This window comes from Vipera ursinii (assembly GCF_947247035.1).
Source record: "Vipera ursinii genome assembly, chromosome: 1".
Taxonomy (NCBI): Eukaryota; Metazoa; Chordata; class Lepidosauria; order Squamata; family Viperidae; genus Vipera; species Vipera ursinii.
The window spans coordinates 355,271,367-355,287,663 of record NC_139512.1 but is presented as its reverse complement, the minus strand read 5'-3'; the positions used below and the strand labels follow the sequence as shown (position 1 = coordinate 355,287,663).

At 50.9% G+C, this 16,297-nt stretch overlaps 1 protein-coding gene across 1 annotated transcript in view; it reads left to right on the top strand.

Moving 5' to 3' along the window:
* Positions 1 to 13,206: 13,206 nt before the first annotated feature.
* Positions 13,207 to 16,297, top strand: part of DOC2B (double C2 domain beta) — a gene marked incomplete at both ends in the record, with an annotated part of 141,985 nt that continues 138,894 nt past the window's right edge. The window contains one exon of the mRNA XM_083379832.1: positions 13,207 to 13,636. Within this exon, the coding sequence (XP_083235958.1) occupies positions 13,207 to 13,636 (430 nt within the window). The remainder of the gene's footprint in view (positions 13,637 to 16,297) is intronic.

The window sequence follows — 16,297 nt, the reverse complement described above, 5'->3', positions numbered from 1 at the left end:
CCACTCGTCCCCCTCCTTTCTTCTGATTCGGTAGTAAGCTTCTCTTAAGTCCAGTTCGGTGAAAATCTTCCCCTTTGAAAGGTGTGTTCTCTCCCAGCCTACGGGAGTCCTTGTTATGCTCACAAGGAGAAAACCCCTCTTCCAAGAAACAAGCAGGAACCGCAAGAAAAAACCAACCCCTTTTATTCTCACAGACCTGAGTCAATGTCCAAGGCAAACAAACAGTCCACAGAAAGTCCATCTTCAACACGAACAGTTGCCTTCAGCAACCAGCACCTCCCACACCTTCCCTTTTATAATTCAGCCAAGGCGTGGTTTCCTAATGCCTTCTCCTTTGCCTTTGGAGCCGCCCCATTGCATTCCTCTCTCCTACTCGCTTCTCTTGCTGGTGCTTTCGTGCATCCTGGATTTCTCCCAGCTGTGCTTCATCACCATCCAACTCAGGCTCCCAGCACAGCTGTGTCTCAGCCTGAGCGGGAGTAGAGGGGGCCAGGCTCTTCGTCTGACTGTAAGTCTTGGAGCTCCTCAGAGCCTTCCTCTGACTCTAATTTCACTCCAGGCCCCTCCTCCTCTGCTTCCTCAGACTCAGCTGCCGGATCCACTGGCTGGCGAGGAATCACAACAAGGTGGGAGAACATGTCCTTCATAAGGGGTATAGATTGCTTTTGCTTATTGCGTTCAGAGCTCTATAATCCACACAGAGGCGAAGAGTTCCACCTTTCTTCAATCGAAATAGCACAGGGGCGGATGTTTTTGGCTTTGCCGGCTGAATGAAACCCCTTTCTAATTTTTTGTCTATGAATTTCTGCATTTCTTCCTGTTCTTTTGGGCTTATGGAATCTGTGAATGAACCTTTATTGTCAAAGTACAACCATGTATACGTTGAGATTGGCTGAGCCTCCCTTCATGCCCCCACCCCCAACTTAAAGATTCCCCCGCACGTGCGTGCTAGTCGTTTCCGACTCTAGAGGTGGTGCTCATCTCCGTTTCAAAGCCGAAGAGCCAGCGCTTGTCTGAGGACGTCTCCGTGGTCATGTGGCCGGCATGACTAGACGTCAAAGGCGCACGGAACGCTGTTACCTTCCCACCGTAGTGGTCCCTATTTTTCTACTTGCATTTTTACATGCTTTCGAACTGCTAGGTTGGCAGAAGCTGGGACGAGTAACAGGCGCTCACTCTGCTAAGCAGCATTCGGGATTCGACCCGCCAAACTGCCGACCTTCTGACTGACAAGCTCAGTGTCCTAACCCACTGAGCCACCGCGTCCCAACTTACAGTGACACAAACCCTCCATCTAGGCTTGGGAAGTTTCGCACCTGGTTTTATCTCTTGCAGAGTCTGTGGGCTGATGAGGTGGCAATTCATCAGACCTTTCCTCGCTGAATACTTCAGCCAGGTCTCTATACTCCTCCGGTATTTGGGGTGCTTCATTTTCTCCCCCCTATTGCAGCTTTCTTGGCCAGGACTTCACTTGGTGTTGAGCTGGGCTGGTGCCTTGGTTGATTCCCCTTTTGGGATTCTAAGCTCTGCCGTTCTCCAGTCCACCCGCGGGTTCCACTTGGCTAGCCACGCCATGCCCAGGATTATGGGACATTCCATGCCAGGGGTTACCACAGGTGTTACAGTCTCTACGTGGTCCCCCAGGGTGAGTTGAATTGGTAGCGTTGCTAAGGTGGCGGGCATGCCCCACCGGACTCAGAGCCCATGGGAACGGTTAGGAGAGTTCATTTTAATTAAGACTTCTTATCTATGTTTTGTGGTGAAATACATGGGGAAACCCACTTAGGGTTAAGGTTAGGTCCCCGTGAATTTGTAGAGGGAAATGGACGACATCACCACCGGATTCGGAGCCCATGGGAACGGTTAGGAGAGTGCATTTTTCTTAAGTTGCCTTATTTATGTTTCCTGGTGAAGTACATGGGTAAATCCCATTGGCGGGAATAATAATAATAATAACAACAACAACAACAACAAACAACAACAACAATAATAATAATAAAATAATAAAGTTGGAAGGGACCTTGGAGGTCATCTAGTCCAACCCCCTGGGAAAACCCACTTAGGGTTAGTACTAGTGAATTTGAAAAGCGAATTCAAAATGGACACCACCAATGGATGCAGATCCTACGGGATTGGTTGGGAGGGTATATACATTCCCAACCAGACTTATCTCCCCGGAATTCCTAACTTCCCCACTAACATTGGGCTAATAAGGCAGCGGGCGCAAGCAGAGTCAATTAGCGCCCTGACTTCTACGGTTTCAGGCATGCCTGGGGCTAACAATTTTACTGTTAATTTAATTTAATTAATTTAATAACATTTATATACCGCCCTTCTCCCTGAGGACTCAGGGCGGTTCACAGGGCAGAATAAAATAACCAATACAAACATTAAAAACAGATTAAACAATTGCCCTAGTTAAAAACAATATGATACAACGCTAAAAACCCCCAGAAAAATTAAAAAACAAAAAATAAAACAACCCCAACACTCCCCCTCAGGCTAGGCCGGCTTGTACAAACAAAAATGTCTTGAGATCGCGGCGAAAGGAGCGAAGATCGGGCGCCATCCGGAGCTCTACCGGTAGCTGATTCCACAGCTCCGGAGCGCCCACAGAGAAGGATCTCCCCCTGGGGGCCACCAATCGACATTCTCTGATCGGTGGCACCCTGAGGAGGCCCTCTCTGTGGGAACGCACAGGGCGCAGGGAGCTTGATGCCGGCAGCAGATGTTCCCTGAGGTACTCCGGCCCCATGCCATGGAGTGCTTTGAATACCGTTACCAGTTCTGGTGAGGGGGCGCAATGGGTCCACTTTACCAGGGGTTCGTCCTTGGAGTTGTCATCGGATGAGTGGGAACCCCCTCCAGTGTGGGCTGGAGTTCATTAAACATGAATCTTAGTCAACTGAACATTCAAATTGACTGGCCCTGATGGTTGACACAGGTTGCTGCCAGCGTCTTAGCCAGGTACCTCCTTAAAATGTGAGATGTTCCGAGTAGCGCAGTTTTTTGTAGCGCTGCTGGAGTTATTGCAGGAAGCTGCAATTTCTTGCTGTATTTTGCAATGTTTTTGGACATAGTTCCCAGTGCCCCAATGACAATGGGTGTCACTGTTACGCGTTTCATCCATAATCGCGCAGTTCCGATGGCCAGGTCACAGTATTTTTTTAACTTTTTCCATTTCTTTTTCTTCGACTCTGGCATCTCCTGGTACATCGATATCAATCAACTGTATGCTTTGGTTCTCTACGACTGCGATATCTGGCGTGTTGTGTTCCAAATGGCGATCTGTCTGTAGTCCGAAGTCCCACAAGATCTTCACCCTCTCATTCTCAACAACTTTTTCCACCCTATGTTCCCACGACTTTTCGGACACAGGCAAGTGTGACTAGATGACCTCCAAGGTCCCTTCCAACTTCTTCTTCTTCTTCTTCTTCTTCTTCTTCTTCTTCTTCTTCTTATTATTATTATTATTATTATTATTATTATTATTATTATTATTAAGTTCTATTTTTTACACAATGCCCAGTGGATTAATTTAGCTGCTGCTACTGCTATTATTATTATTATTATTATTATTATTATTATTATTATTATTATTATTATTATTATTATTTATTATTATTATCATTATTATTTATTATTATTATTTATTATTATTATTTATTATTATTATTATTTATTATTATTATTATTATTATTATTATTATTATTATTATTATTATTATTTATTAACAATTGCAGAGTCCTGGGGTCAAGTGATGACATTTTGTGACCTAGCCGACGTCTGACAAACCAAGTTATTAGGGACAGCTAGATTTGCTTAAGGACTCAACAGTGATCCATGATTCACTCAATCCCTGCAGTGTTTTGCTTAACAACCACGGCAAAAGAAAGTCACTGAGGGCGAGTCACTTAACAACCACTTTGCCTAGCAGCGGAAATAACAGTCCCAATTTTTACAGTGTTTTGCTTAACAACCACGGCAAAAGAAAGTCACTGAGGGCGAGTCACTTAACAACCACTTTGCCTAGCAGCGGAAATAACAGTCCCAATTTTTGTCGCAAGGCAAGGACTCTGCATTCCCTTTTTTAATGTGCAATTCTGCTTTTACAGGGGGAAAAAATCTTAGGGAAAAATTGTCTGCCAATCTATTTATTTATTTATTTATTTAATTTATATACCGCCCTTCTCTCAAGAGACTCAGGGCGGTTAACAGGGCAATACGTAAAAGACAGATACAAAAGTTAAAATTATTAAAACATGATTAAACAGTGCCCATAGTACAAATTTAAATCGGGCTGTTACCTCTTTCTTTTCAGAAACCTTTTTTTTCCTCCCCTTTCTCTCAGATGTCTCATGTTCTGTCTGACACCCCAGTTTATTTCTTTCCCGCCCCCAAACACCTCCTCCCTAATTTTTCCCATTCTCATATGCCGAGTCACATTTTCGCTCCATCTCTCACGCGAGAAAAACAAAAAAAACACAATGCATTTAAATACCATTTTCTTTTGCACTTATCCACCCCAGATATGAATTCTCATCTGGGTTGGGATTGAGGTTGGGTGAAATCTCACTTAATGCCGTTCTGTTGGGCTGGTTCCAAGAAATGCGATTTGATGAAGGAAAACAGACTCCCTGAACAGAGATTGGAAGGCAGAATTAATTCCCCATCCTTGCTGTTGTGAGCAAAATATTTCTTCTCTGTTCCTTAATGCAGTGTTTTCCCAACCTGGGCAACTTTAAGATTTGTAGACATCAACTCCCAGAATTCCCCAGCCAGCCTGCTTTAAGATGGGTGGACTTCAATTCCCAGAATTCCACAGCCAGCCTGCTTTAAGATGGGTGGATTTCAACTCCCAGAATTCCACAGCCAGCATGCTTTACGTTGCCAAGTTTGAAAGACACTGGATTACCTGACTAGCCCATCTCATAGAAAATAGAACCATAGGGTTGGAAGGGACCTTGGAGGACATCTAGTCCAAACCCTTGCTCAGGCAGGAGACCCTATACCATTTCAGACCAATGGTTGTCCAGTCTCCTCTTAAATACCTCCAAAGTTGGAGCATTTACAACTTCTGGAGGCAAGTCGTTGCACTAGTTCAGGGGTCGGCAACCTTGGCTCTTTTATGACTCGCGGACTTCAACTCCCAGAATTCCTGAGCCAGCGTAGCTGGCTCAGGAATTCTGGGAGTTGAAGTCCGCGAGTCATAAAAGAGCCAAGGTTGCCGACCCCTGCACTAGTTCATTGTTCTGGCTATCAGGAAATTTCTCCTTAGTTCCAGGTTGCTTCTCTCCTTGATTAGAATAGAATAGAATAACAGAGTTGGCAGGGACCTTGTAGGTCATCTAGTCCAACCCCCGCCCAAGCAGGTGACCCTACTATACCATCTCCGACAAGGGCTGTTCAGTTTTGACCTAGATGGCCTCTTTGACCCCTCTTTCAAACCAGCGGTTGTCTCTGTCCAAAATGTAGTCTCTACTGTCTTCGAAAGAGCGGCCTTCGTCTCTTAAATGCAGAGGGCCTGCTGACCCTTGTCCTGATGGGTTGTTCCTCCTATATTGTGCCCTGCATTTGTGAAGTAGTTGTTTTGTTTCCGCAATGCACAGATCTGAAAAGAGGCCATCTAGGTCAAAAGTGAACAGCCCTTCCCTCAACAGAGGGGGGAGGGACACGACATCATCTATCTCCGGTCTACAACACGGTCCTTTCAGCGGTTCCAAGAAGGCTCCGCACCCACTGGCACCACTCAGGGGAACGATGTTGTTGTTGTTGTTAGCTGCGAAGTCGTGTCCGACCCATCGCGACCCTATGGACAACGTTCCTCCAGGCCTTCCTGTCCTCTACCATCTGCTGGAGTCCATTTAAGCTCACGCCTCCTACTTCAGTGACTCCATCCAGCCACCTCGTTCTCTGTCGTCCCCTTCTTCTATTGCCCTCGATCTTCCCCAGCATTAGGCTCTTCTCCAGTGAGTCCTTCCTTCTCATTAGGTGGCCAAAGTATTTGAGTTTTAGCTTCAGGATCTGGCCTTCTAAAGAGCAGTCAGGATTGATCTCCTCTAGGACTGACTGGTTTGATCGCCTTGCAGTCCAAGGGACTCGCAGGAGTCTTCTCCAGCACCACAGTTCAAAGGCTTCAATTCTTTGGCGCTCAGCCTTTCTTATGGTCCAGCTTTCACTGCCATACATTGCAACTGGGAAGACCATAGCCTTGACTATACGGGAACGACTATAGGGGAACGATGGACACAGGTAAATCTCTAAGTAGCCTCAAGGACTCTCTATAAAAGAATGCAAATGACCGGCTGTCTGCAAGGAGTATAAATCCTCCCATTCCCTACCAAGAAGCGGAAGAAGCTTCTTGGAAGAGAAGCGAAACCTCTTCAAAGAAAAAAAGCAAGGAAGTCCACTTGGTCTCCTGAAAAAGCACCTTTGGGATGCCGGTTATAGTTCGAGAACCACCTGTAGCCCATCTCTTTTTTTCCGAAGGGTGTGTGCAGGCTTGTGTTTGTGCAAAGAGCAGGACGCTCCTCATAACCTCCCGAAGTGAGAGTTGCTGCTGAGTGATGCCTTACAATTAGGTGGAATTGCGCTAACAAGGGCTGATGAAATACAGCACCCAAGTCTTCCTGCAGAGTCCAAGGCTTAATCAGGTTTTGCGTCTGAGCTGCAGAAATGAAGCTACAGATTCTGTCTGAAGCGTGGCTTCATTCTCTCTCTCTCTCTTTTTTTTAAAAAATACCCCGCTTTACAAATAGACCTCGACTTACAACAGTTTGTTTAGTGACTGTTTGACGTTACAACGGCACTTCGGACAAACAAATTCAACGGGGAAGGCAGGTTCACTGCACAGTTGTGTTACTAACTGAACAACTGCAGGGATTCGCTTAAGAACTGTGGCAAGGAAGGTTGTAAAATGAAGCAAAGCTCACTTCACCAATGTCTCGCTTAGCAACACACTTTAGGCTCAATTGTGGTCGTAAGTTGAGGACTACTCACTTAACAACTGTCTCGCTTAACAACTCTCACCTAACGACTGGCTCACTTAAGTGTCTCACTTAACAACTGTCGGTTAACAACTGTCTCAATTGTCTGACTTAATTGTATCTCTTAACAACTGTCTCACTTAACAACTCTTGCTTGATGACTGTTTCACTTAATTGTCTCACTTAACAACTGTCTCGCTTAACAACTGTCTCACTTAACAACTGTTGCTTAACTGACTCTAACAACTGTCTCGCTTAGCAACAGAAATTTTGGACTCAGTTGTGGTCGTAAGTCAAAGACTATTCACTTAACAACTGTTTCAGTTAACAACAGCTTCTCTTAGCAACAGAAATTTTGGACTCAATGGTAGTCGTAAGTCGAGGACTACTGGTGCTGAAGGATATTTTTTTTTAAAAAAATTATCTAATGGAAGAGATTATTTGTAGCTCAGGGATGAAATGTGGGGCCCTCTTAGTGCAGTTAATGATATAATTTTATTGAGGTTTTTTTAAAACAAGAAAGACTTGCAAACATACCTAGTCAGAAAGAGAAATAAGTAGAGAGAAAAATAAATAGAAAAATACACGAAGCAAAGGATTAATTTGAACCTCAAGCAACAAAGACAGGAATGGTTTACAAAACCAATGCAGAATAGCAGTGGGACCAAAAATAATAATAATAATATTACTTTGCATTTGAATGCAGCATCAGCCCAAATTCCAGATTTTCAAACCAGCACATAAATAGAACCAAGTTCTCATTCAACTTTCACAGTTCTTTCGCTTTTGCAATGTTGTCAATTTAAAAAAAAAATTGCATCTTGGTGAAAAGACGGTACCGGAGACTCATGCATTCATGAAAAGAATGTGCAAATAATTAAAGTATCCCAGGATTTTAAACATTGTATGTGCATTGACAACAGAAATATGTATGTTTGGAGAAATGAACACGAAAGGGCACCCAAATCTGAATTGCAAACTTTGCTTTAAATGAAAAAAACCCTCAAGTTCAGCAAAAAAAATCTTGACAGATTTGCCAAACTGAGAAATTGAGAAGAAGAAAAAAAAAAAGAAGTGACACGTACAAAAAGACGAGAAGTTGGCAAAAACCAAAATTGACACCCTCTCCCCATCCTTAAAGCTGAATATTTTCTTCCGGTCTCCGAAACACAGCATAGGAGTTTTACAGTACAGGGAGTCCTCGGATTTACAACCATAACTGAGCGTAAAATTTCTGTTGCTAAGTGAAACAGTTGTTAAGTGAGTTAAGCGACAGTGGTTAAGTGGGTTTTGCCCCATTTAATGATTTTTTCTTGCCACAGTTGTTCAGTGAATCACTGCAGCTGTTAAGCTAGCAACCAGATTGTTAAGTGAATCTGGCTTCTCCATTGACTTTGCTTGTCAGACGGTCGCTAAAGGGGATCACGTGACCCCAGGACACCGCGACCGTCATAAATCTAAATTTTGATCACGTGACCATGGGGGGGGGGGATGCTGTGATGAATATAGTGACTTTTTTTAAAAGAAAATTTTATTGGTTTTCTAGTTTTACATTTAAATATTTGAAAAGCAACGTGGCGGCTGAGTTGGTCAATAATTCAATAACATACAAATATCTTTAGTACAGATCTCAAACTGTTACATTAAACGTTTCCCCTCTTTTCCCCTTAGCATTTACAGTCTCATCTTTAAATTAATACAATTCTTGTTATATCGATTCAATCAAAAATAACTTTCTTACATTTATCAATAATTTTTAGTTCATGCATACATATCCTAGTTGTTTTAACATTCAATCTTTTTAGACAATCAATGTCCTGGGTTATTTTTTTCTCCCAATTTTTAGCTTGCCATTAATATTTATATTTAACATTTGGTATTATATAATTTCCAAGTTTTAAACCACCCCAATTCCCTTTATCCCAATTCATCACAAGATCTAAAGGTTGAGGATGCACGTCTTATCTATTTGAATTCTCACCTTGTTACATCATGATGAATAAGTGACTTTTTCCAGCGCTGTTGTAACTCCGAACGGTCGCTTAATGATCTGTTGAAAGTTTGGCATTTTTTTATCTTATCAGAAAGTTTGGCATTTTTTTATCTTATCAGAAACTTTTGACAAGGATGTCATCGCTACCATAAGCTCAGAAGCAAATCTGACTCCATTTTGGCCAGAGATAGTTGATCTGCTCCTTAAACCATCTCATGCTCTCCCAATGTAGGAGCATCTTTATTTCCCAGAATTCCCCAACAGTATAGTTAGTCCTCGACTTAACAATCGTTCATTTAGCGACCGTTCCAAGTTTCAACGGCACTTAAAAAGTGACTTAGGACTGTTTTTTTCACAACTACGACCGTTGCAGCATCCCCGTGTGGTCACCTGATCAAAATTCGGGCCCTTGGCAACTGAGCCGTATTAATGACGGTCGCAGTGTCCCCGGGTCACGTGATCCCCCTTTTGTGACCTTTCTGACCGAGCAGCGTCAACGGGGGAGCCAGATTCGCTGAATAACGGTGTCACTAGCTTAACGACTGTGGCCTGAAAGGTCGTAAAATGGGGGAAAACTCACTTAACGACCATCTCGCTTAACAACGGCAACGTTGGTCTCGATCGTGGCTGTACGTCAAGGACTAGCTGTAAATATTATTATTATTATTTTTTTTAAAAAGAAATAACAGAAAAGGTGGCAAAGAAAGGGAAAGACCTAAACAATCAGCTTCCGATCTTTTTTTACCGCCGTTATTTATATTTTATATTTTATCCGTTCTCTAATGCCGGAAGATACTCCCCACTTTCCATATCTGAGCCTTTCTAATCGCCAAAGCCATCAATCGCATTTTTCCTAGTTTTCAGCAAAATGTCTGTAGCCATTTTTCCATCAGGTGCCAGATGTTCTTTTTTCTTCTTCCAATCAAACGCTTTACTTTTGCCACTCTGCAAATCCTGTCATTCTTCTCCACGCGTCCCTGGGGGGCATTTAAATTTTTCCATCTTTGCGCATGGAATAATCTCGCTGCGTTTACCAGGTACAGAAACAGTTTTCCATTAATCTATTCTCGGTGCCTGTCCATTGCAGATGGTCCTCGAATTACTGACAGCTCGCTTAGTGACCGTTCAAAGTTACCGCGGTGCTGAAAATTGACTGACGTCTATTTGTTACACTTATGACCCCTGGAATTGAGGTCCACCCCTCTTAAAGCATGCTGGCTGGGGGATTCTGGGAGTGGAAGCCCACCCCTCTTAAAGCAGGGTGGCTGGGGGATTCTGGGAGTGGAAGTCCGGCCCTCTTAATGTAGCCTGGCTGGGGAATTCTGGGAGTGGAGGTCCGCCCCTTTTAAAGCAGGCTGGCTGGGAGCTTCTGGGAGTGGAAATCCACCCCTCTTAAAGCAGGCTGGCTAGAGGATTCTGGGAGTGGAAGCCCACCCCTCTTAAAGCAGGCTGGCTGGGGGATTCTGGGAGTGGAAGCCCGCCCCTCTTAAAGCAGCCTGGCTGGGGAATTCTGGGAGTGGAAGCCCGCCCCTCTTAAAGCAGGCTGGCTAGAGGATTCTGGGAGTGGAAGCCCACCCCTCTTAAAGCAGGCTGGCTGGGGGATTCTGGGAGTGGAAGCCCGCCCCTCTTAAAGCAGCCTGGCTGGGGAATTCTGGGAGTGGAAGCCCGCCCCTCTTAAAGCATGCTGGCTAGGGGATTCTGGGTGTTGAAGTCCCCAAGTCTTAAAACCCACAGAAACGTCCGCTCCGCTTTACACTCCGAGAAAGGATTCCGGCCACCTGGAGCTTCCCCCCTCCCCTCTCTAACAGGGCTGGGCTGGCGCATGGGGGGGGCTAGAGAGGCTCGGGCACCCCTACCCTGCCCTTCCTTCGAGCCTCCAGCTCCAGCAGCAGTCTATCCAGGACACTCCAGAGTCCAAGCGGAGGAAACCTTCCACCCACCACCCGCGCGCTTTGGCTTCCCAGGAACTGGCCCAGAAGGGCTAAGGGTGGGGTGGGGTGGGGTGGCTAAACAGGCTTGGCTGAGCTGCTCTCTGCCTTCCCATGCCCTCCCCTCGAGCCTCCAGCTCCAGCAGCAGTCTACCCCAGAAGCTGCATACAGAGTACTCGCCCGCTTGCCTGCCGCGGTGCTGACCCCCTCCCCCTCTCCTCTCTTTAGCGGGGCAGGGCTGGGGCCTAGAAAGGTTCGGCGGAGCCGCTCTCCCCCTTCCCCTGCCCTCCCTCCGAGCCTCCAGCTCCCCCAGCAGTCTACCCTATACAGAGTGTGATGCTCGTCCGCTTGCCTTCAGCGGGGCTGACCCCCCCCTCTCCAGCGGGGCAGAGCTGGGACCTAGAAGGTTCGGCCGAGCCGCTCGCCGCTCTCCCTTGCCCTCCCTCCGAGCCTCCAGCTCCAGCAGCAGTCAACTCTATACAGAGTGCGATGCTCGCCCGCTTGCCTTCCGCGGGGCTGACCCCCCCTCTCTAGCGCGGCAGGACTGGGGCTGGGGACTAGAGAGGTTCGGCCGAGCCGTTTTCCGCTGCCCTCCCTCCGAGCCTCCAGCTCCAGCAGCAGTCTACCCCATACAAGTACGATCCACGCCCGCTTGCCTTCCGCGGGGCTGACCCTCCCCCCTCCTCTAGCGGGGCAGAGCTGGGGCGTAGAGAGGTTCGGCCGCGCCGCTCTCCGCCTTCCCCTGCCCTCCCTCCGAGCCTCCAGCTCCAGCAGCAGTCTACCCTGTACAGAGTGTGATGCTCGCCCGCTTGCTTTCCGCGGGGCTGATTCCCCCCCCCCTCTAGCGCTGCAGGGCTGGAGCTGGGGACTGGAAAGGTTCGGCCGAGCCGCTCTCCGCTGCTCTCCCTCCGAGCCTCCAGCTCCAGCAGCACTCTACCCTATACAGAGTGTGATGCTCGCCCTCTTGCCTTCCGCGGAGCTGACCCCCCCTCCCCTCTCTAGCGCGTCAGGGCTGAGGAGTAGAAAGGTTCGGCCGCGCCGCTCTCCGCCTTCCCCTGCCCTCCCTCCGAGCCTCCAGCTCCAGCAGCAGTCTACCCTATACAGAGTGTGATGCTCGCCCGCTTGCCTTCCGCGGAGCTGACCCCCCCTCCCCTCTCTAGCGCGGCAGAGCTGGGGGCTAGAAAGGTTCGGCCGAGCCGCTCTCCGCTGCCCTCCCTCCGAGCCTCCAGCTCCAGCAGCAGTCTACCCTATGCAGAGTACGATCCACGCCCGCTTGCCTTCCGCGGGGCTGACCCCCCCTCTCCAGCGGGGCAGAGCTGGGGCCTAGAAGGTTCGAGCCGCTCTCCCCCTTCCCCTGCCCTCCCTCCGAGCCTCCAGCTCCCCCAGCAGTCTACCCTATACAGAGTGTGATGCTCGCCCGCTTGCCTTCCACGGGGCTGACCCCCCCTCCTGCCCTCTCTAGCGTGGCAGGGCTGGGGCTGGGGGCTAGAAAGGTTCGGCCGAGCCGCTCTCCGCTGCCCTCCCTCCGAGCCTCCAGCTCCAGCGGCAGTCTACCCTACGATCCACGCCCGCTTGCCTTCCGCGGGGCTGACCCCCCCCCTCTCCAGCGGGGCAGAGCTGTGAACTAGAAGGTTCGGCCGAGCCGCTCTCCGCCTTCCCCTGCCCTCCCTCCGAGCCTCCAGCTCCCCCAGCAGTCTACCCTATACAGAGTGTGATGCTCGCCCGCTTGCCTTCCGCGGAGCTTACCGCCCCCCCCTCCCCTCTCGAGCGCGGCAGGGCTGGGGACTAGAAAGGTTCGGCCGAGCCGCTCTCCGCTGCCCTCCCTCCGAGCCTCCAGCTCCAGCAGCACTCTACCCTATACAGAGTGTGACGCTCGCCCGCTTGCCTTCCGCGGGGCTGACCACTCCCCCTCCCCTCCAGCGTCCCGTCTCCGGTGAGAGGGTCGGGTCGGGCCGGGTCGGGCGAGGCTGGGGCTCCCCCCGCGCGGCCCTTCTCAGCTCCGCTCGGCTCAGCTGGGCAGAGCCGGGCAGGGCTGGGCGGCGAGAGCCGGTGACATCACCCTCAACGCCCACCCCCTGCCTGTGCCCAGCCCGCCGCCCGCCGCCGCCGCCAGCCTCGCTCCGTCCCTCCCAGCCGCCCTCCAGCAGACAGCGGCGTGCCGGGACGCTCGGCTTGGCAGGGCCGGGCTGGCGACCGCCTCTCCGGGCTCCTGGCGGCGCCGGCGGCGGGCCCCGCAGCCTCCTCCTCCTCCTGCTCCTGCTCCTGCTCCGCCGGGCGCCCCTGCGGGAGCCGGCCGCATGAGCCTCCGCAAAGGCGACAAGCCGCCCATCAGCATCCAGGAGCACATGGCCATCGACGTCTGCCCGGGTCCCATCCGCCCCATCAAGCAGATCTCCGACTACTTCCCGCGCTTCCCGCGCGGCCTCCCCGCCGCCGCCGCGCCGCTGAGCCGCAGCCAGAGCCAGCGCCGCGTCTCCGCCTCGGCCGGCCCGCCCAGCCCGTCCGGGACGCCCCCGCCGCGGGACGACGAGGAGGACCTGGACCAGCTCTTCGGCGCCTACGGCAGCGGAGACGCCCCGACGGCGCCACCCGACCAGCGTCACCACCCGCTGCCCCAGCCGCCCCAGCAGCAGCAGCAGCACGACTCCCTTACCCATCAGCCGCCCCCGCCGGCCCGCCAGGAGGAGGAAGAGGAGGCGGCCGACGGCTACGAGTCCGACGACTGCAGTAAGTTGGGCGGGAGGGGCCGCTTGATGGGACGGGGGGGGCAAGCGGAGGAGAAGAGGCCGAGCTGCTCTCCGCTCTCCCCTGCCCTCCCTCCGAGCCTCCAGCTCCAGCAGCACTCTACCCTATACAGAGTGAGGTGCTCGCCCGCTTGCCTTCCGCGGGGCTGACCCCCCCCCCACCCCGCCCTCTCTAGCGCGGCAGGGCTCGGGCTGGGGGGCTAGAAAGGTTCGGCCGAGCCGCTCTCCGCTGCCCTCCCTCCGAGCCTCCAGCTCCAGCAGCAGTCTACCCTATACAGAGTGAGATGCTCGTCCGCTTGCCTTCCGCGGGGCTGACCCACCCCTCTCTAGTGCGGCAGGGCTGGGGGCTAGAAAGGTTCGGCCAAGCCGCTCTCCGCTGCCCTCCCTCCGAGCCTCCAGCTCCAGCAGCAGTCTACCCTATACAGAGGGAGATGCTCGCCCGCTTGCCTTCCGCAGGGCTGACCCCCACCCCCGCCCTCTCTTGTGCGGCAGGGCTCAGGCTGGGGGACTAGAAAGGTTTGGCCGAGCCGCTCTCCGCTGCCCTCTCTCCGAGCCTCCAGCTCCAGCAGCAGTCTACCTCAGAGACGGGACGATGCTTGCCCGCTTGCCTTCCGCGGGGCTTGACCCCCCCCTCCCCTCTCCAGCGGGGCAGAGCTGGGGCCTAGAAAGGTTCGGCCGAGGGGTGGGGCGAAGAGGTCGCCCGCGGGCACCAAGGTCTGGGAAGGAACGCCGTCGCGGGACGCCGGAGGAATTCCGAGGGGGTTGCGCTCCGGACAGACCTGGATGTCAAGCTCGGGGAGTTGGTGGCACGGGAGGGGAGGGAAGGCGTGCGCTGACCGAGAGTGTCAGAGCACGTGTGAATCTGGGCAAGAGCCAGTTGGGGTCAGCCCCTCGGTGGAGGTTTTCAAGAAGAGACTGGACAGCTATTTGTCCGGAATGGTGTAATAAAAGTCTGCTTGAGTAGGAGGCTGGAGTAGACTAGAGGACCTCTAAGGTCCCTTGCAACTTCTGTTATCCTGAGATCTGTACTCAAAATAAGGAGTGAGAATAATTAGTCAGCCTTACCACCAGAAATTATGGGTGCTCCGTCACTGGAGGTTTTGAAGAAGAGACACTGGACGGTCTTTTTTTTTTGTCCAGACTGGCATCGGGTCTCTTGCTTGAGCGGGCGGGTTGGTCTAGAAGACCTCTAGGGTCCCTTCCAACTCTGTTATCTTGCTTTCCACTAAAACCTTTCTGCCTCGTGGCTGGATCAGCTTCCCGGGTGCCAGAACAGACCCCCCTCCCTTGTCAAACTCTTAACGCGGTAGGAAACTTGGGGGGAAAAATCCCCACCAGCCTCTTCAAAACTGCTAATAGGACGGTTTGGGGGCACCAGAATCAGCCAGATGTTAGCCTGGGTTTGGCATCCGTGCCCCCCTCCGATCGAGTCCTTCCTAAAGACCTGAGAGAGCCAGATGTGCTTTACTATCATTTAGGGGTGGTGGCTGGATGTCAACTGCTCCAAATCCAGCTGCCTTCTGCAATTGACTGATGGGCAAGGGGTCAACGCCCAATAGTCTTCAAGGGATGCTCCAGATCAGATGCTTCAAATTAGAGGTCCCCAACCTTTGGGGCACCAGGGACCCCCAGTTCCGTGGAGAGAGGTTTTTTCCACGGACCCGGAGGGTGCAGGATTTTGTGTGCTGCCTGCATCCCACGGATGGGGCTTTGCTTGTTTGTGCCGAACGGTTGCTGGCATGCCGTGGCCTGGTACCGGTCCACGGACCGGGAGGTTGAGGGACCCCTGCTCCAGATGTTTAGGGATGATTATCGTCCTCCCCTTCCTCCGAATCCCTGGATGTTTGTTTGCCGAAGGACCGTCGCCTACTTCTCTGGCACCCATAGATGTTCCTGTGGTCTCGTGCGCACCCGAAGGTGCATTACCTCTTGGGAAACGTTATTACTCGTCTTATTATCTTCTATTATTAATAACGGTATTAATAGTGCCATCGCTGCTATTCATCCCATTAGCACTCATGCTACCGTTATTAATAAGAATTGTACTATTATTATTAACGGCATTCCTAATATTATTTTCCTCCTTCTTTCTCGCCTTTATTCTCCTCTCTCCTCGGTATTATTAGGATGATGATTATTAATTCGCTGCTTTGCTCGGACACGGAGAGCTTCTGCACCCGAGGCAAATTCCTTGTGTGTGTGTCTACTCACACTTGGCCAAATAAAACTATTGGGGGGCTATTCTCTTCTGCAAAAATCCTTTCCAAATGCTTCCAAACTCTGGGATTTTGGTACCCTCCCCAGCTGTTTCTCCCCCCCCACACACTTCCTCAATTCTCCGATGTCTCTGCCCTCCTGCCTCCCCCCCCCCCGGGTCGTGTCCTTGCAACATTGAAGACCACCTTGGCTGGCAAAACACTGCGGCACTCGCAAGCCCACTGCCCTGCGGCCGTTGCAGCAGGGAAGGAAAAAAAAAAAAGCTTCCCGGCTTTTTCACTTTCGGGCCCCGGCAGGGAGGGATCTCCCACCCACCCACCCCTCCTCAAATCCCCCTTTCCTAGGGCCAAGGTTTTGCTGGAAAACACCGGTTGCTCCTGTTTGCAAAATCAACATCGCGTAGTGCAACCCAGTTGGGCTGCCGCCG